At 37.6% G+C, this 17,648-nt stretch overlaps 1 protein-coding gene across 1 annotated transcript in view; it reads left to right on the top strand.

Moving 5' to 3' along the window:
• Positions 1–17,648, top strand: part of SRFBP1 (serum response factor binding protein 1) — a 112,790-nt gene that overhangs the window by 23,704 nt on the left and 71,438 nt on the right. The window contains exons 2-3 of the mRNA XM_021009512.2: positions 7,042–7,130; positions 9,770–9,842. Of these exons, the coding sequence (XP_020865171.1) occupies positions 7,042–7,130; positions 9,770–9,842 (162 nt within the window). The remainder of the gene's footprint in view (positions 1–7,041; positions 7,131–9,769; positions 9,843–17,648) is intronic.

Below are 17,648 nucleotides of genomic sequence, written 5' to 3'. Positions count from 1 at the left end.
GCAACAGGCCTTGCCAGTCTGGTAAACAATGTCAATAAACGTTGAAAGGTCCCAAGAACATTGCTTGAAACGTAAGTTGATCTTGATCAAAGGCTGAGTCCACAGTGCAGCCAGAGTGGGAGCTTCAAACCTGCCAGGCCAGTTGTGAGCTGGGACTCTGGAAAAGATCCAGTGGTGCCCATCCCTTCTCCCCCATACTAAAGAGCTCAAAGCTTCACTTCTGTGTCTACCCCTTAAACATTTCTAACACCAGTTAATGTTAACAGAATTTTACTGAGCCAGTCTCTACCTGAGAATGACGAAACAGCAGACCAGAGACAAAGTGCCAGTAATCAGGTAGCTGTTTAATTAATTAGTTTCATTATGAGGAGTACATTTGCAAATTAGGAATTCTCCTGATCAGAATTCCACCTTGCTGAAGTGAGGACAGAGATTATATACAAAAATCGTAAGTGGGAAGGGAGGGGATAAGGTGGATTACAAACAGTCCTTCCCAGGGCTGGAGTGGTTTCCCGTGACAAATCCACACATGGAAGAAAATACAACAATTCTGGAGTCCTGTGGGAGCAATATTGCTCGAGTCCTTGGGGTCATTACTTGGTGGGTCACAGTACCAGAGTTCTGTGATTGGTACAGCTTCTACAGTCTTTGATTCACTTCACCTCAGGTACACAGGCAGAAGAATGCCAGTGATTGTGAGTCTTGTCAAAGTTTGATTGATCAGTTCAAGCTGCATTGTGAGCTCTCTCACATGAGAGGCAATTCTGAAAAATCTAATCTATTAGTATATTCATAACACATATCATATCGATTATTATAAAAAATCAGAATTCTCTCCACACTACCCTGTACTGTTTCTTTCTGCTAAAAGAAATTTATCATTACTGATGGACACCACTAAGATGTGGTCCTGCTGTATTTTAACTTTTTCAGTTAAAATTAGACTTAATCTCTAAATTGATTGTCAGTTATAGTCTGAAGAAACCTCATTTTTCCTGAAAGATCAGGAAATAGAGGTTAAGAGATCATTTAAAAAGTTACTGTGTTGATAGCACTTGAGCAATGCTTTTTTTAATCTTCAGTTTTTATTTATATCTTGAAATTTCCATTGATAACTTTTTTTTATCAAGTTCATTTCTTAATATATCCATCCCTTTTCACTGCATGATGAGCCATTTATCACAAAAAAAAGGAAAAATAAAATAAGAGGAAAGTTCAGGAAACTTACCATATCTGTTAAATTTGAAAGCATGTATTCAAAATCCATAGTCCCTTACCTCTGCAAAGAAGGGAGGGAAGGAAGCACATTTTCCCATCTCTTATTTGGGACAAGATTTGTCCAGTATAATTAAACATTGTTCATCTTGTAATGATTTAGTTTTTGGTTTTGTTCTTCCCATTTATATTGTTATATTCATTGTTTACTGTGCTTGCTGTTTACTTAGTTTCGCACCAGTTCATGTAGGTCTTTACATGCTTTTCTGTTCTTCATAGTCATTCTTTTTTGTGTCACAGTAATATTCCTTTACATTCATGTGCCGCCATTTATTTAGCGGTTTCCCCTATTGACGGACACAAAGCTCTTTGCTACAAAAAGTGCTTCTATGAATATCTTGGTGTATAGGGTCTTTCTTTCTGCCTTTGATAATAGTGGAATATAATATATTCCCACTATAATGGGAATCTCTGGATCAAAGGATTGATGGAATTGAGGGAATTAGGAAAGCAGGTGGTTAATTGTGGGAATTGAGTGATCCACATTGATTCCATCTTGTGACTCAGTTATGGAGCTTGCTCAGTTCCCTTTCTGTTTAATTATGGATCTAGTTCAAATTCTCTTTTGTGAGAAAAGTTTATATTGTGGAAATTGGGAAAAAACCTTATGTTGCTGTTTGAGCCTAACCCTGTATGTCTGGGAAACTGTACCACCTTTGTCTACCACGTGGAAACCCTTAAGTAAGAACCTAGATTATGCAGACCAGAAACCTAGTCAGATTTGGTTGGTTGGTTGTTGTCCTTGTTTTCGAAGAGGACCAGAATGACATCACTATGCTAGAATCAAGTTTTAATAACTGTGGCTGATCAGACCAATAAGAGCTCAGAATCTTCTATGACAAATCGGGCACAAAGAGTCCATATGAATATTTGGGGTGGAGTCTCTAAGTTTACACATCTTGCCTTTCTCTTGAGCTATTTCAATTCTGCTTTGCTCATAGAGCAGAGCACCTTTTCTGATGTGGGCACAACATGATGAGCGGTCGTGTGCCAGTGTCTCCCCTGTCACACAATCAGTTCCAAAGTTCTTAAGAGAGATCTTGAGAGTGTCCTTGTATTGCTTCTTCTGACCATCACGGGAACACTTGCTCTCCATGAGTTCTCCATAAAATGGTCTTTTTGGCAAGTGCATGTTTTGCATTCGAACAATATGGCCAGCCCATCAGAGTTGTGCTCTCTGAAGCAGAGTTTTAATGCTTGGCAGTTTAGTTCAAGAAAGTACCTCAGTGTCTAGTATCTTATCCTGCCAGATGATCTTCAGAATTTTCCTAAGATAATTGAAATGGAAGTGGTTCAGTTTCCTGGTATGGCCTGGTATATGTCCAGGCTTCACAGGCATACAGCAATGAGGTCAGCACAATGGCTGGGTAGACTTTCAGTTTGGTAGTCAGTCTAATACCTCTTCTCTCCCATACTTTCCTTTGGAGCCTTCCAAACACTGAGCTAGCTCTGGCAATGCATGCGTCAACCTTATTATCAATGTGTACATCCCTGGAAAGGACACTAACAAGGGAAGTGTAACTTATCCTCAGCATTCAAACTTCTCTATTTGCTGTAACCGATGGTTCCAAGTATAGTTGGTTTGGTGGTGGCTGATGGAGCACTTATGTTTTCTTGGTGTTAATTATTAGGCCAAAATTAGCACAAGCAGCAGAGAATCAATCCATACTTTGTTGCATCTCAGCTTCAGAGGCTGCATTGAGTACACAATCGTCTGCAAACAGAAAATCATGCACCAACACTCTCTACTTTGGTCTTCGCTCGTAGCCTTTTCAAGTTGAAGAATTTAACTGTCAGTGTAGCTGCTAACCTTGATGCCATGGTCAACCTCATTGAAAACATTTGACAACATGACTGAAAAATGCTAAAAAGCATGGGAGCAAGCATACAGCCTTGCTTCACTACATTGCTGACTAGAAAAGCACGAGAGCATTGTCCATTATCTAGAACCCAAGCAAGCCTGCCATCATGAAATTGATGTACAATGCTGATGAACTTCTCCAGGCAACCAAATTTTGACATAATTTTCCATAAGCCCTCATGATTGACAGTATCAAAAGCCTTGGTCTAATCTACAAGAGTTCTGTACAGACCTCTGTTCTGCTCCTGGCATTTCTCCTGGAGTTGTCGGGCAGCAAGCACCATATCAACCATTCCTCGGCCCTTTCTGAAGCCACATTCAAATAGATGACCATCTTCATTTTAAGGAGGACTCTGGCAAGAATCTTGCCAGCAGTGACTAAGAGAGAGACCCTCCTGTGATTGTCACAGGACAGTCTGTTTCCTTTACCTTTATAGAGATGGGACAGTGGAGGCATCCTTGAACTCCTAGGGGATAACCTCCTCTTCTCATATAATCTGGAAAATTTCAGTCAGCTTTTGTATGACCTTTTGTATGGACCCCCTGCCTTGTAAATCTCAGCTGGAATAGAGTCAGCACCAGGTGCTTTACCACATGAAAGGAGCCTAATGGCATTCGAAACCTCTTCTTCAGTTGGAACTTCAGCTAGGGAGGGATTGACTTCAACCTGAGGTAAATGGTCAGTGGCCTCAACATTGATTGATGATGGTCTGTTGAGAACATTATGGAAGTGTTCAGCCCATCTCTAGGATCATGTCCTTGTCACTAATCAATGTGGCCTGGTCCCAGTGTGTTAGACAAGTGAGATGCATTGCTTAAGAAATAAAAATGCTCAGAAGATTGAACTTTTGTTTCCTCAGTAATTTAATCTTTCACCTGCCACAGGCTGTCAATATTTTAGTCATTTTGTTAGCACAGTTTCAAATATTCGGAATGTTAAGACCACTTCATAGTTCCACCAGTAGTGCTTCAGTGTGCCTATCTTTCCACTGGCCTTCCACAATTAACTATTCTCAACTTTTAACTTCTTTGCCAATTTTATGATTATAAATTAGAATCTTGGGATGGTTTGGATGTGTATTATTCTTGTTATTCATAATTTGGAACAGTCTTTCATATGGTTGGCAGTAGCTTTTTGTCAGTTAGGAATTGGGGGAATTACTTTTGGCCTTATTTAACTCAGTTTGGTTCTTGGATATCAGACCTTTTTCAGAAATTGATACAAAGATTGTTTTTTCCCTAGTTAAGAGATTCCCTCGTCCTAGTTGCATTGGTTTTATTAGTACAATAGTCAATTTGATGTAACTGAGGTTACTTATATTTTGACACATGCTGACGCTCAATCCAGTACAGATTTATTTTATATAACCTTAAGTTTGCTCTCACAGCTCCAGGGCAATCAGTTTGCACCTCCCTAATCAACTCACTATGCCATTCTCCACATCAGCATTTCCACATTTTTTCATCCTGCCTCAAATCTCCCATGGCTCCCCTCTCTCCCACCTTCCCTACGGAGAACCTTTCCTCATGTTTTACTGAAAAAATTGAGGTTCTTCACTGAGAGGTCTCTCTTCTTCCCTCCTCCTCATCTCACATCACCCAGAAGCCTTCTACCACTATCTCTTCCTCTCCCCATCTCACATGAAGAGGTAGCCCTTCTTCTTGCCAAGGCAAATCCCCCTACAGGCACAAATGTTCCCATTCTATCTCATGTTTTCCAGCAGATTGCCCCTTTTGTCATCCCTGTTCTCTCCCTCCCTCTCTACTCTCTATGTTCCTATTGCCTACAAATATACCTACATTTGTGTCTTCAAAAAACTTTCACATGATCCATCCATCCAAGTTGGCTAATATCCCATATCACTCCTGCCTTTTGTGGCTAAGCTCCTTAAGAAGATTGTCCACAATAGGTGCCTCTACTTCCTCACCTTTTAACTCTTTTTTTTAACACTGAACAGTCAGGCTTCTGACCTCATCATTCAACCACTGCTTTTTTCAAAGTTACTAACCTCTTAATTGCTAAATCTAATGGCTTTTTCTCAATCCCCATCCTTCTTGACCTCTCTGCAGCCTTTAATAATAACAATAATTATAACAGCTAGCATTTCTATAGCACTTACTCTGTGCTGGACACTGTGCTAAGAAGCATTTATAATTATTATCTCATTTAATCCTCACAGCAATTCTGAAAGGTAGGTCTATTATTATCCCCACTTTACAGATGAGGAAACTGAGGCAAAAAAAGGTAAGGTGACTTGCCTAGGGTAACACACCCTATCAAAGTGTCTGAGGCTGGATTTAAACTCATGTCTTCCTGACTTCAGGCCCAGCACTCTATCTACTGGGCCACCTAGCTGCCCCATTGATACTTGTCAGCCACCCTCTCTTCTTCCTCTCTTCTCTCTTGTCTTCCAGTTTTTGGGACACTACGCTCCCCTTGTTTTCCACTTGGGCCTCTTCACTTCTCCTTCTATACCATGTTACTTGATGATCTCATCTGTACTAGTGATTTTCTGTGCTTTTTTAAAATTAATTTATTTTTAGTTTTTAACTAAAAGCTTTTGAGTTTTAAATTTTATCCCCCTTCCTCCTCATCTTCCTCTCCAAGACAGCGTGCAGTCTGATATAGGCTCTACATACACATTCCTATTAAACATATTTTCACATTAGTCATGTTGTAAAGAAGAATTAGAACCAATGGGAGAAACCATGAGAAAGAAGAAACAAAACAAATGGAAGAAAAACAAAGAACAAATAATGTGCTTCCATCTGCGTTGAGACTCCCTAGTTCTTTTTCTGGATGTGGATAGCATTTTCCATCATGAGACTTTTGGAGATGTCTTGCATTGCTGAGAAGAGCTAAGTCTATCAGTTAGTCATCACACAACGTGGCTGTTACTCTGTACTAATGATTTTCAAATCTTGTCTGACCCTGACCTTTCTGTTGACCTCCAGAATCTCTCATCTCCAATTGCTTATTGGACATCTCAAAATAGATATCTCATAGACGTTTTATACTCAGTATATACAAAGTAAACTTTGTGTATCTTCCTCTCAAGCCCTCCTTCCCTTTCAGCTATCTCTTAATTTCATGGGCACCACCATCCCTCCATTCACTCAGGCATGAAACCTGGGTGCTATCCTACTCTTCACTCTGTCTTACTCCCTGTGGAAAATCTGTTGCCAAGGCCTTTTATCATCTCTCACAATCCCCTCTCCTCCGTGCCCCCCCCCCCGTTTCTATCCTGGTGCAAGGCCTCATTCTCTTATTCCTAGATACTTGTGAAGTGTGTTGTAGGCAAGATTTTTATTTGGGTATCAGGTTTTGTAGATGGTCTCTGAGGTCCTATCCAACACCGAAATTCTGTGATTCTTTGATTTGGGGGAGCAAAGGCAGAGGGTATTCTTACTTGGTAACACATTAGAGATGTTTTATCATAGAAGAAAGTAATAATAGTATTTATATAACACTTTAAAGTTTGAAACACACTTTACAAGTATTACACTATTTTATCCTCAGTCATCTAATTAAAGAGGTTTTTGTTTTGTTTTAGTTTGTTTTTGTTAAAAGAAAATCACATGTAATTTCACTGTGTTTAGGGTAATAAATAAAGGGAAAAAACATTTCAAAGATTCTAAAGTAACCTGTCTTTAAGAATAATCTAGAAATATTACTAGCTTGGAGTGTTTTACTTTTTTGCAGCTTGTTTGTTTCTCAGACCTCAGACACATTTTTAGACTGTTGGTTTCATACTGTACTGATGTTTATGAAAATAACTTGATTTTATCATCCTATTCATTCAAGTATTTTTTTATGTGTTACACTACATATTTTACTTAGCCTTAAAATGAGTGTGTTTTTGTACTTGAATTAAGGGTCTTCCATTTTGGTTTCATTCCTAAAGGTGGTGAAGATGAGAAAAGAAGTGAAGAGGACTCGAGTTTTGGTTATTCGCAGGCTTACCAGGCGTATCACCAAACTGAAGTCAAAAAAGTTAGTCATTTTTATTAATAATCGTGTACTGCTTTGTCACAAATCAAGAGTTATTTTTATCCATTGTTCATTCTGTTAGGAGGTAGGCCCTCAATAAGAATTTTATCAGCTAACTTCTATAGGGAACATAATTATTGCCCTAATTGAGTTTCATTAACCTGTTCTCTTGAGTTTGGGACCAAAATCAGTAATTTCTTTGTGAATTCTTCTAGTCAAAGTTTTCCACAGTTTTCCTTTAAGTGACCACAAGTATTATATTCCCTGTGGAACAGAACTAGAAACTTTTTTTTTCTTGGCTAGTTATCAGTAATTTGGTATTCTTGAGCAAAAAATTTCCTTTTATGCCAACTGAATGTGATATTTTAAAAGTTTTAAAGTTTCATAGTTTTAAAGTTCAGGTACCCTGCATTAGTTGTTTCCTTTGAATAATATAGTCCAGGGGTGGGGAACCTGTAGGCTCAAAGCCACATGTGGCCCTCTAGGTCCTCAAGTGTGGCCCTTTGACTGAATATTCTGTGAAGTTTGGATTCATTTAGAGGGCCACATGTGGCCTTGAGCTTGCAGGTTCCCCGCTCCTTATATAGTCAATCCTCAAGTATCATCAGGTAACATTTCTAGAAAAGGGCCCTGAAAGTGAAAAACACAAATGTTGATTCATTGAACCTATGGGAAGTAGAAGGCTAGCTTCCCACACCTACCAAAAACTGTAATCTTTTTCTAGAGCTTGCTGAAAATACACATTTCTGCATAAAATTCTTTGTAACAAAACATTAGTTCTGATAATATGCACTTTTCCCAACACAGTAACCATGAAATAACTCATAAAATGCAGGACACAAAATAAAATTAGTAACATGCGAAACATTTTTCTCACTAGTAATTCCCTAGAATTCTGTGACGTTTTGTGCTGACATCTCAATCTTAAAAAATTGATTTCAGACAATACTCACTTTTCATAACACGTGAAATCTATAGTACCATAAATACTGTGCAGCAAATAAAATTCTTAAATTTAAATCATTTTTTAACCTGAATCTTACCTTCCACTGTTTAGATGGAAGTGTGAGGGTGTTGTACTATATACTGTACTGCTGTAAACCTCTCTACCATAGCTGCCCTCTGAAAACCAAGATTGAGGTTGCTAGGATTTTAGTCGCTCAACCTAGTTGGCCAGAATCCCAGCATGGTCAGTTCCCTATCTCCAACCCCTTTAAGGGCTTCAGCAGTACTGGGAGTGGAGCCATTGTTTACCAAGATCCTTTCAGGGAGAGTGCCTTCCCCTTCCTAGCTCAGCACCCCAGGCTATATAGCCCTGTTCTTCCTCTCCTTGTTCCTTCTGAGTACTGAAGAGTTTGGCTTCAGGCTGAGCTGGGAGGAGCAGCACCTAGCAACTTCCCCATTTGCTCAGAGACTGAGGTCTCCACATCATACTTAGATATTCTGCCTCTACTCCAGATAGCCAAGAATGTGATGGGTTTGCCCAGCGAAAGTGAAAATGAGGTTACTAATAAAATCATGGGGATACTTGAAGTCTTGAGAGTTAAAGGCATGAATATTGAAGATCAACAGTAGTTTTATTTTTTACTGAAACTGCAGATTAATTTGAAATTTAAAACATTTAATAATAATCCTGTACATTTACATATTACAGTTTTTTAAAGAATTTGCACAAGATCTCAGGATCTGCTGGGTTTTTTTATTTTATTGCCAAAAAGTTGTACCATGTTATCATTGTCACTAGTTTTTGAAAGAATTATATTCACAGTGCTTTCTTCTCTCTTAAACTCTGTTCTTTGTTTTCATAATACCTTCCCACATTAGACTTGCTTTTTTCCCCCTATATTGTATCTCTGTTCCTTCCTTGAATATTTATGCAGCTTTTCTCCCATAAGAAGTGTGTCCTAATGATGTTTCATGTTTCTGTAGTTTTTAAGGTGTATCAGAGCCCTTTATTTACAACAGCCTTAAGAGGTGCAGGTGTACAAATGTTATACCCATTTTATCTATGAAGAAACTGAGTCTTTGAGAGGTTAATTGATTTGCCTATGATCCTGTGCAAATGTTAGAGGTGACACTTAAGCTTAATACTGCTTATTGGTCTTTTTTACAATATTTAGTACTTTCAGTTCAGAGAAGCACATCAGTATGCTTATTTTTAATTATGAATTTTATTATAGCTTGACAAGTAGAAGTATTTCAGAAATATAAAAGGAAAAATTCTCAGCAAAAAATAGGAGACTTATGCAGTCATGTATAAATTGTTATTTACCAAATAAGGAAGTTTATTAAAAATATTTGCAGAATAGAAATAGAAAAATAGCTTTGTTTTGTTGTTGTTATTGTTTTTAATGCCCATATCTTTGTGAGAAAATTCAGTAGGGATACTTAGATTAAAAAACCAAGAGGACATGGAAACAGAGAAAGTAGGCCCTCTGCTGGTGGTTATATGAATTACAGTATTTAGATGTTCTTTATTTCTTCAGTAATCATCCCAACAATTAATCATTCCTCATTTATGTCTTTCCATTAGTGTTTGAGATTTATTGTACTTTTAAAAGAATTTCCCATACTTTAGTAAATATGTATATATGCTGTGAATGGCTTATTTTGTTACATACATAATGATGTGTTTTCTACAGAGGTACTGAAGATATATTATCCAAAAATCAAAGACGAACACAGCGATTACTCGAGGAAATTCATGCCATGAAGGTAATGATGTGTGTTGATTATACAATTTTGGTTTTTCCACTTATATTATTACTAATTTGAAAACTTCAAAGAAGTTTCTAGTGACCTACCTGAAATACTGCATAGATCAGCTTGGCTAAGGAAAATATTTAAGCTTTTTGCTTTTCCATGGCTTTTACTGAATCTCCAAAATTATTAGAATAGTTTGAGCTGTAGAACTGCTGAACTAAACACACCTGTTTAGCAAAAGAGTTTCATCCGCACAAGTACAAGAATTGGTGTAACTATGTTATTTAGGAATGTTGATAGTGATACTGGTTTTTAATATCATACTTTGTTCATTGCCAACTCAATAAAGGTTTGTGTGGTGACATCAGTATTTTCAGTTCAATTCTGTAATCAGTAGAAGTTGTAATGCCTTAACAAGAACTCAGTCTGCCCCTTGTCCCCTCAGTCATACTTTTCACTGACCTAATTTTCAGTTCCTCTCATTCTTTAAATTGTAGAACTCTCATTTTCTAAATAACATACCATCAAATGTCTAGGAAACTTTCATTACAAACTTAAAACAACATTTGGTAGCAGCAGTTATCTTAATTATAAGGTATGATTTGTATGCATGGATGCATATTGCATTTCAAAGGTCTGGGTTTAACTCATATAGTTCTTTCCTTTTATTCACAAATAATCAAATCTTCTTTACATTCTTTCCTTCTTTATCTGTAGGTTTGTGGAATTCCTCATATGGCAACTTGCTGTAGGGTGGCAGACTGCTTCTGATTTAATAGAAAACTTCTAGGTGTGGTCTCAGGCACATAGAGGTTAAATGTCTTATTTAAGGTTTGCTAGAGGCAGAATCTGAATTGAAGTCTTCCTCATTCCAAGACCAACATTCAGTTTGATTCCATGGTTCTTCACTTTCATCTTTGTAAAATTTAAAAAAAAATAATTAAAGAGAAAAAATATATAGTTTGGGAAAATTATCAAATATGTCAGTTGATTTTGCTTTAATATTTTTGTTACAAGGAAGGGTTCAGTGGATGGTATTTGGAGATAAGATATGGTAAAACAGCTATGGAATAAAATCTTTAAAAATGGCAAAGGAATAGTTAGAATATGTCATACTTGAGAAAGGTAAGTTGTTTTTTTTTCTTTTAGATTAAGGCAGTTAATTAATTTTTTAATTAACCTAATTAAAATTACTTAATATGTGTTCCATGGTGTTAATTGGCCTGTTGGTTTTTATTTTATATGACATTTTACTCATTAATCTTAGTGGATTAAAATAGGATCTCTGAAAGTAACAGTAAAGGAGAGAGAGTGTGTGTGTCTGTGTGTTGTGTGTGTGTGTGGGTAAGTGTGTGTGTAACCAAAATCCCAACCAAATTACATTGCCTGTCTAAATTATCCCTATAATTTCTACTGGATAGTCATTTTCATAGTCCTAAATTATTCAGAGGCTTTGAAATACTATATAATTGCTATGTGTATTTTACTTGGAAAGAGTGCAGTATGTTGAATATAGACAGATTTGGGAATGAAAGATACTATGAGTAATACAGACTTTCCTATATAACTGTTAACTATTTTCATTTACGTAGAGAATTTTCAGTGCTTGTAAATCTGTATTCAGAAGTTGAGTTCATTATCCGTTTTCATTATCGGAGATAACTTAGATTTGATGATAATTTAAGTTTCTAAGATGTTCGTATTATTTATTTACTCATTCATTTATATTTAACTATAAGTTTTGTTTGATTTGTTGTGCCTGTTGTCTAGGCTTCTCAAGACTCTTATAGAATCGACTTCTGTTTCCTGAGTGCCTCCAATTCATTACAGGCAAAGTCCTGCACCTTTTGGTCATAGTGTTACATGTTGTAGTTAAGTTCAGTTGTCTTGACTTCGTCTTTTTCTTAGGCCTTTTTGAAAATTGGATTAAGCTGAATATAAGAACACAGTGAAAAATCAAACCCACTGTGCCATCTATCCTTGAGTGTGAAGTTCTGGTCCTCAGATATTCATTTTGAAAATTAATGATTTTCTCTTGAAAGAAAATCAATACAGAGAACAGTTTTTCAAACTGAAAAATCTCTTCTCAAGGATATGTCTATTTTGTACTAAAAGTGAGACTATCAAAGAAATAAGACAATGCAGAAAGCTCACCGTTTTAATTAAATTTAGAGAAAGACTTCTACTTATCCTTCCTTTCCAGAATAATTTTTTTCCTTGGCTCAAACAATGCCAGATTTCTGTTGTTTTGCTCATGGAATACCATCCTGTACTTGCTTTTTATGATAATAGGGTATTTTATTGCATTGTGACTTTCTTGTGAAGATTTAAGATATTTTTAGAAATGAAAGTATCCTTTTTTCTGGACAAGAAAAGTGCACTGATTTTTATGATGCCGTAAAATCATAATGTTCTAATTTTATAGGCTTTGTAACATATAAAAGCCTGCCCTTATTGTCCTTTTGTGTTGAACCAACACTTGTAGCTTGAGTATATTGGATATGTAATAGTCTATGAAACTTTCTGATATTATTGGAAGTTACTTGTAGAATCCCAGCAGTTTTACATTTCAGCTTTATATTGGGGTGATGATTGAGTGGAGGTTATTACTTTAAATACTCCACATATGCAGGCAATCTTTCCTAGGTCCCTTAATGCCCTGCTATTGAGGCATCTGGAACTTTACAGTTCAAAATATGGAGAATTCTTCTCCAGCTTAGTAACATTAACTATCAATTTTGAGCAAAATTTTAGTAAATAAGATGTGTCTGGATGGTGTGTGAATGATGTAGCTCTCTCCAAAGTATGATCTATTTCTTTTCTAGTTTTATGCTGTTTAGCTGGGAATGAATAATTCTCTACTTCCTTTTCAAAATTTGACTGACTTAACAGCCCCCTTTGAAATGATGTAACAGAAAGTTTACAGGGCCTCCTACGTTGGGGATATGGAAGTTACTTAGAGGACGGTGGAATGCTTTTTTGCCTCTGGCTTTCTTTAAAGCCCCTGCCAGCAAGTTTTGATGTAGCCCCGTTTTCTTTTTTGGTCTTGCTTTCCTCTTTTTCCAACTGCAGCTATATAAAAGCTTATCAGGTTTGATTAAACAACAGTTTAGCGTTTGATGAAAAAAGGAAAAACGTATGAGTTGATAGGCGTGTTTGTTAAAAAGAACTGATGGAAGAATCAGCTTTAAGAGAAGGATGAAAACCTGGAATACACTTCTTATTACTTCCCCATTCTTTACCTACTTTACTACTCCTCTTCTAATCTGGGGGTAAAGGAATATTCCCTTTTACATCGAGATTTGGTCACCTGTGTGCTGGTACTTCAAAATATAACAATATGTTTCCCCATCCTCTCCTTCTGGTAATTGAAGCAGATAGCAAATGACTTGTATAAAGCAATCACATATTGGCAACCTGTTTCTCTCCCTTCTTCTGTTTAACTTACTGTAATGGAAAATATACCCCACACCCTCCAAATAATCATTTTTTTTCTACCCTGCATTTTCATTTTTGTATTTACCGTAACTTCACCAGCTCTCCACCCTGGGAAGTTGTGAGGGCTCAAATTAGGTAATTGGATGTAAAGCATTTTGCAAACCTTAAAGCAGTATATAAACGCCAGTTATTATTTTTAGCCTACGGTCACCAGGCCTCTACTCTGGTGATGACTTCATTCTCTGAGCATTCTACTGCACTCCTACTGAGCTCAGACAGTGTTTCTAGAGCAATACAGGGGTATGCTGGTAAATGTTGGGGGAGGGGAAAATGTAGACACACATTTTTAAATGTACTGTTGACACTTTCTTAAGTCTAGAAAATCAATGAAACAATAAATCAAGCCCTGATTGGTAGTAATTGCTCATTTCTGATGTGAAAATGCTCACACTGAAAGTTTAACAGTGGACTGTAGCAAGTAGATTAGTGCTGGCTGCAGTCCACCCTCCACACCAATCTGAGACAGTGGTTGTCACTACCTCACGGGGAAAACATACTGATTCTGCTAAAAATTTATTTTCTCCTTAACCTCAAAAAATTGTTTTACTCTGAAAAGGAAAGAAGAAGGTGAAAACTGGCCATGTATGTCCACTATGCTAGATACTATGCAGAGTAGTAGCTATATTATAGAAGGGAGAATAACAGTGGAACTGTCCCAGATTCATAATAGACAAATCCAAGAGACTGTAGTCATCTATGGCCTCTGCGAACCAAGTTTGAGTAGTAAGGAGAGTGAACTAGAAGCTCTCTAATATAAGGAGGTAAATTTGCTATCATAAGGGTTTTTTTTGTTTGTTTGTTTTTGGGGTGGTTTTTTTTTTGCTTTTTGGTGAGGCAATTGGGGTTAAGTGACTTGCCCAGGGTCACACAGCTAGTAAGTGTTATGTATCTGAGATAGGATTTGAACTGAGGTTCTCCTGACTCCAAGGCCAGAGCTTTATCCACTGCGCCATCTAGCCACACCTGCTATCATAACTATTACTGAGACTTGGTAGAGTAGAAATGACTGGAATGTATTTCTGGAAGTATTTGTTTTTCAGAAGGCACACAAAATGTAAATGACAGAATTATCAGTGTAAATTAAGATATTTTCATGTGATGGAATCCAGGAATTAAAAGAATAAAATATGATGAGTAGAGTGTTTGTACAGATATTGAAGGCAGAAACAGAAGCCATATTATTTAGTTTAACAAATAATTAGCACCTAATGCAAAGGAAAAGCAAAAGGGTTTTGTCCTAAGGAACCTTACATGCATGCTAAGATGTAGAGGATTATAGTATATATGTATGTAAATACAAGGTAATTTCAAAAGGGAGAGAATACTAGCAATGGGAGAATCTAAATCCAGGAGATCTAGAATGTCAGAGGTGGTATTTGGGTTGAGTTTTGAAGGAAACTAGGTGAGAAGAGAATATATTCCACATTAGGAAGACACATGGACACAAGTGATGAAATATTGGGTATGGGTAACAGCTTGTAAACTCATTTGACTGGAATAGATAATATATAAAGAAGATTGACATGAAATTATGCTGAAAAGGGAGGTGGGAACTAGTTTGTGAAGAGCTTTAAATACCAGATTAAGGCAAAAGGGAACCACCGAATGTGTTTGAGAAAGGAGAATGATACAGATCTTGGGGGAATTTCACTTTGATAGTTATGTGTAGGAAGAATTGGAGATGCAAGAGACTAGAAACAGGAAAAACAATTTGAAAGTTATTGCAATAGTCTTGGCAAGAAGTTATAACTTTGAACCTAGTTTAACGAACTGGGAAAACATGAAGCAGTAGAGTGACTGGCAGTAGCAGAAATGAAAAAATTTTAAAAGCATTATTAAGCACTTTACTATAGGTAAAACACTGTGCTGAGTGTTGGGCATATGAATACAAAAGTGAGACAGTCCTTGCTCTCAAGGAACTTACATTCTAATGGGGAGACAGCACATGTGGAAGGATTTAGCTGCAAGTCAGACAGAAAGTTCTCATAATCATTGAGTTTCAGTGGCAAAGCAAATGGTAATACTTTTTTTTTTAAAGTAATTCTCAGTGATAAAATCTGTAAGTTTCAAATATTCAGTAGTTTTAACAGTGCCAATCACTTTGATAGTTTCTTTTCTGGGTCTTCAGTAGCTGTGGCTCTAGCCCCTAAAGGAACAACTGTTAGTCTGTACTTCCACAGGGAGCTCTAGTCTGGAAGCGTTGTTATTATCCAGGGTCTTGGATTCAGGGTCCTGGACTGTTTCCTTCAGTTTGAGTGGAAGATGGTAGACAAAATGGTGGTGGTTAGACTTACCTGATACATGCTGCCTCTTCACTCAGCCTTAGAATGCTTTGCTGCTTTGGCTAGGCTGGCTTGCTTGCCCTGTGATTGGTATTTGGTTGGCATTTGGTGGAAATGGCTGGCCCTTTCTCCACGGGAGTTACTTTCCTGGATGATAGCTGTGAGTGCTGGGTTTTAAGTAGGGCCGGAGGGTTAGGAGATGAGAGTTGCCATAACCAGGGTTCTTGTGCCTATTGATGGCACAAGTTATTGAGTCCTATTGAATTAGCAGTTGTTGCTGGTAGTGGTGAGGAAGGTGAGTCCCTTTTCCACAATGATTTTTCTCTTCAGTGATTGCTTTAGGGGCATTGCTATTCCCAAGACCCCTAAAAGGCTCCTAGGCTGTTGCCATTGGGGTCTGAGGGTGCATGGTGGCCAAAGTGGTGGTAGGTGCTTTGACAAACCTGGTACATGCTCCTAAGCCAGAGAATAAAGAATAGGAGGTAGAAGAAATGGTGAATGAATAAAAGGTTGTGAACTGAGAGAGGGACTTAAAAGGTCTGTGTATATTGGTGGCAGCATAGTTAAAGGTAACAAGATGATTTAAAAGATATGACTGTCTTTGGGGATGGCAGAGGTGGAGTGAACTCAAGGTGCAGGTCTTGGATGTTAAGAAAATTCATGAATTGGAAAGTTAGAGTGAGGGGTAAAACAAGAATATTGGAAGTTTCCAAGTGTGAGGGCAGATGCCTGGTTACAGACGATATGGTCCAGGTACAGATCTTCTTGAAAAAAAAGTAGGGTAAATGACCTGGGGTCCAGTAAATGACTTCAGTAAGATCTGAACCAGGTGACATAGATGGATGAATGAACCTCCGAGGAGAGATGATTAAATAATGGTAGCATAAAAGTCAGAAAGTGGCAGCAAGAAACAAAGGTGATATTTCTTGCTGGCCCCATCTATAAGAGATGCCTATAGAACAAGCCAGGAATGTAGGGGACCCAAGTTTCTATGGACATGAAAAAGAGATCTAGAGCAAAAAAAAAAAGTTTGCTTAGAATAAGATATCAGAGAACAAGGTAGATTTTTTGGTTGTTGTTCAGTCATTTCAGTTGTGTCCAACTCTTCATGACCCCATTTGGGGCTTTCTTGGCAAAGAAGGATACTGAAGTGTTTTGCCATGTCCTTCTCCAGCTTATTTTACAGATGAGGAACTGAAACGAATAGGATTAAGTGACTTGCCCAGGGTCACAAAGCTAGTAAGTGTCTGAGGCCAGATTTGAACTCATGAAGGTAAGTCTTTCTGACTCCAGGCTCAGCATTTTTATACGTTGCACCACCTTGCTGCCTTTCCATTATATTATACTACCTCTTTACCCCTGAAAATTAATTTTTCCGTCTCCATCTCATATTACAGATTAGGAAATTGAGGCAAACAGGGTTAAGTTACACAGGGTCACAAAAGCTGGTAAGTGTCAAGGCCAGATTTAAACTCAATTTTCCACTGTGCCACCTAGCAGCCCCACTGGGTATATTAGGGTCTTCATAAGGCTAAGATAGATAGAAACTAGAGACTGGGAACTAAAAACAGGTGAAAATGTTTTTCTTCTTGGCAGTTGTTGACTATTAATCACAGGGTTTAGGAGAAGAAAAGGTGGGTATTTGTTGGCTGGCAGGGAATTCCAATAGTTTTCAATGGTGAATTCTCATTTTACTGGGGCTCCCACCCTTAAGAGGCCTGTGATGTTGGAAGATGTTGTCATTTCTTTCCCAGTCACCAAGGAAGAAGAGAAATTGGTTTTCTGAATCAGTAAATACTGGACAGCAAGTACAGGTAGCTAGATGACACAGTAGGTAGAGTGCTGGGCCTGGAGTCAGGAAGACCTGAATTCAAATCTAACCTCAGACAGTAAATAGTTGTGTGACCCTAGGCAAGTCACTTAACCCCTTTTGCCTCAGTTTCTTCATCTATAAAATGAGCTGGAGAAGGAAATGGCAAACCACTTCAGCATTTTTGCCAAGAAAACCCCAAGTGGGGTCATGAAGAGTTTGATGATT

The sequence above is a fragment of the Phascolarctos cinereus genome, unplaced genomic scaffold (genome assembly GCF_003287225.1).
Source record: "Phascolarctos cinereus isolate Bilbo 61053 unplaced genomic scaffold, phaCin_HiC Scaffold_4;HRSCAF=312, whole genome shotgun sequence".
NCBI classification, from domain to species: domain Eukaryota; kingdom Metazoa; phylum Chordata; class Mammalia; order Diprotodontia; family Phascolarctidae; genus Phascolarctos; species Phascolarctos cinereus.
Note: the sequence above shows the minus strand (reverse complement) of the source record. Positions and strands in the feature narration are given on the sequence as shown.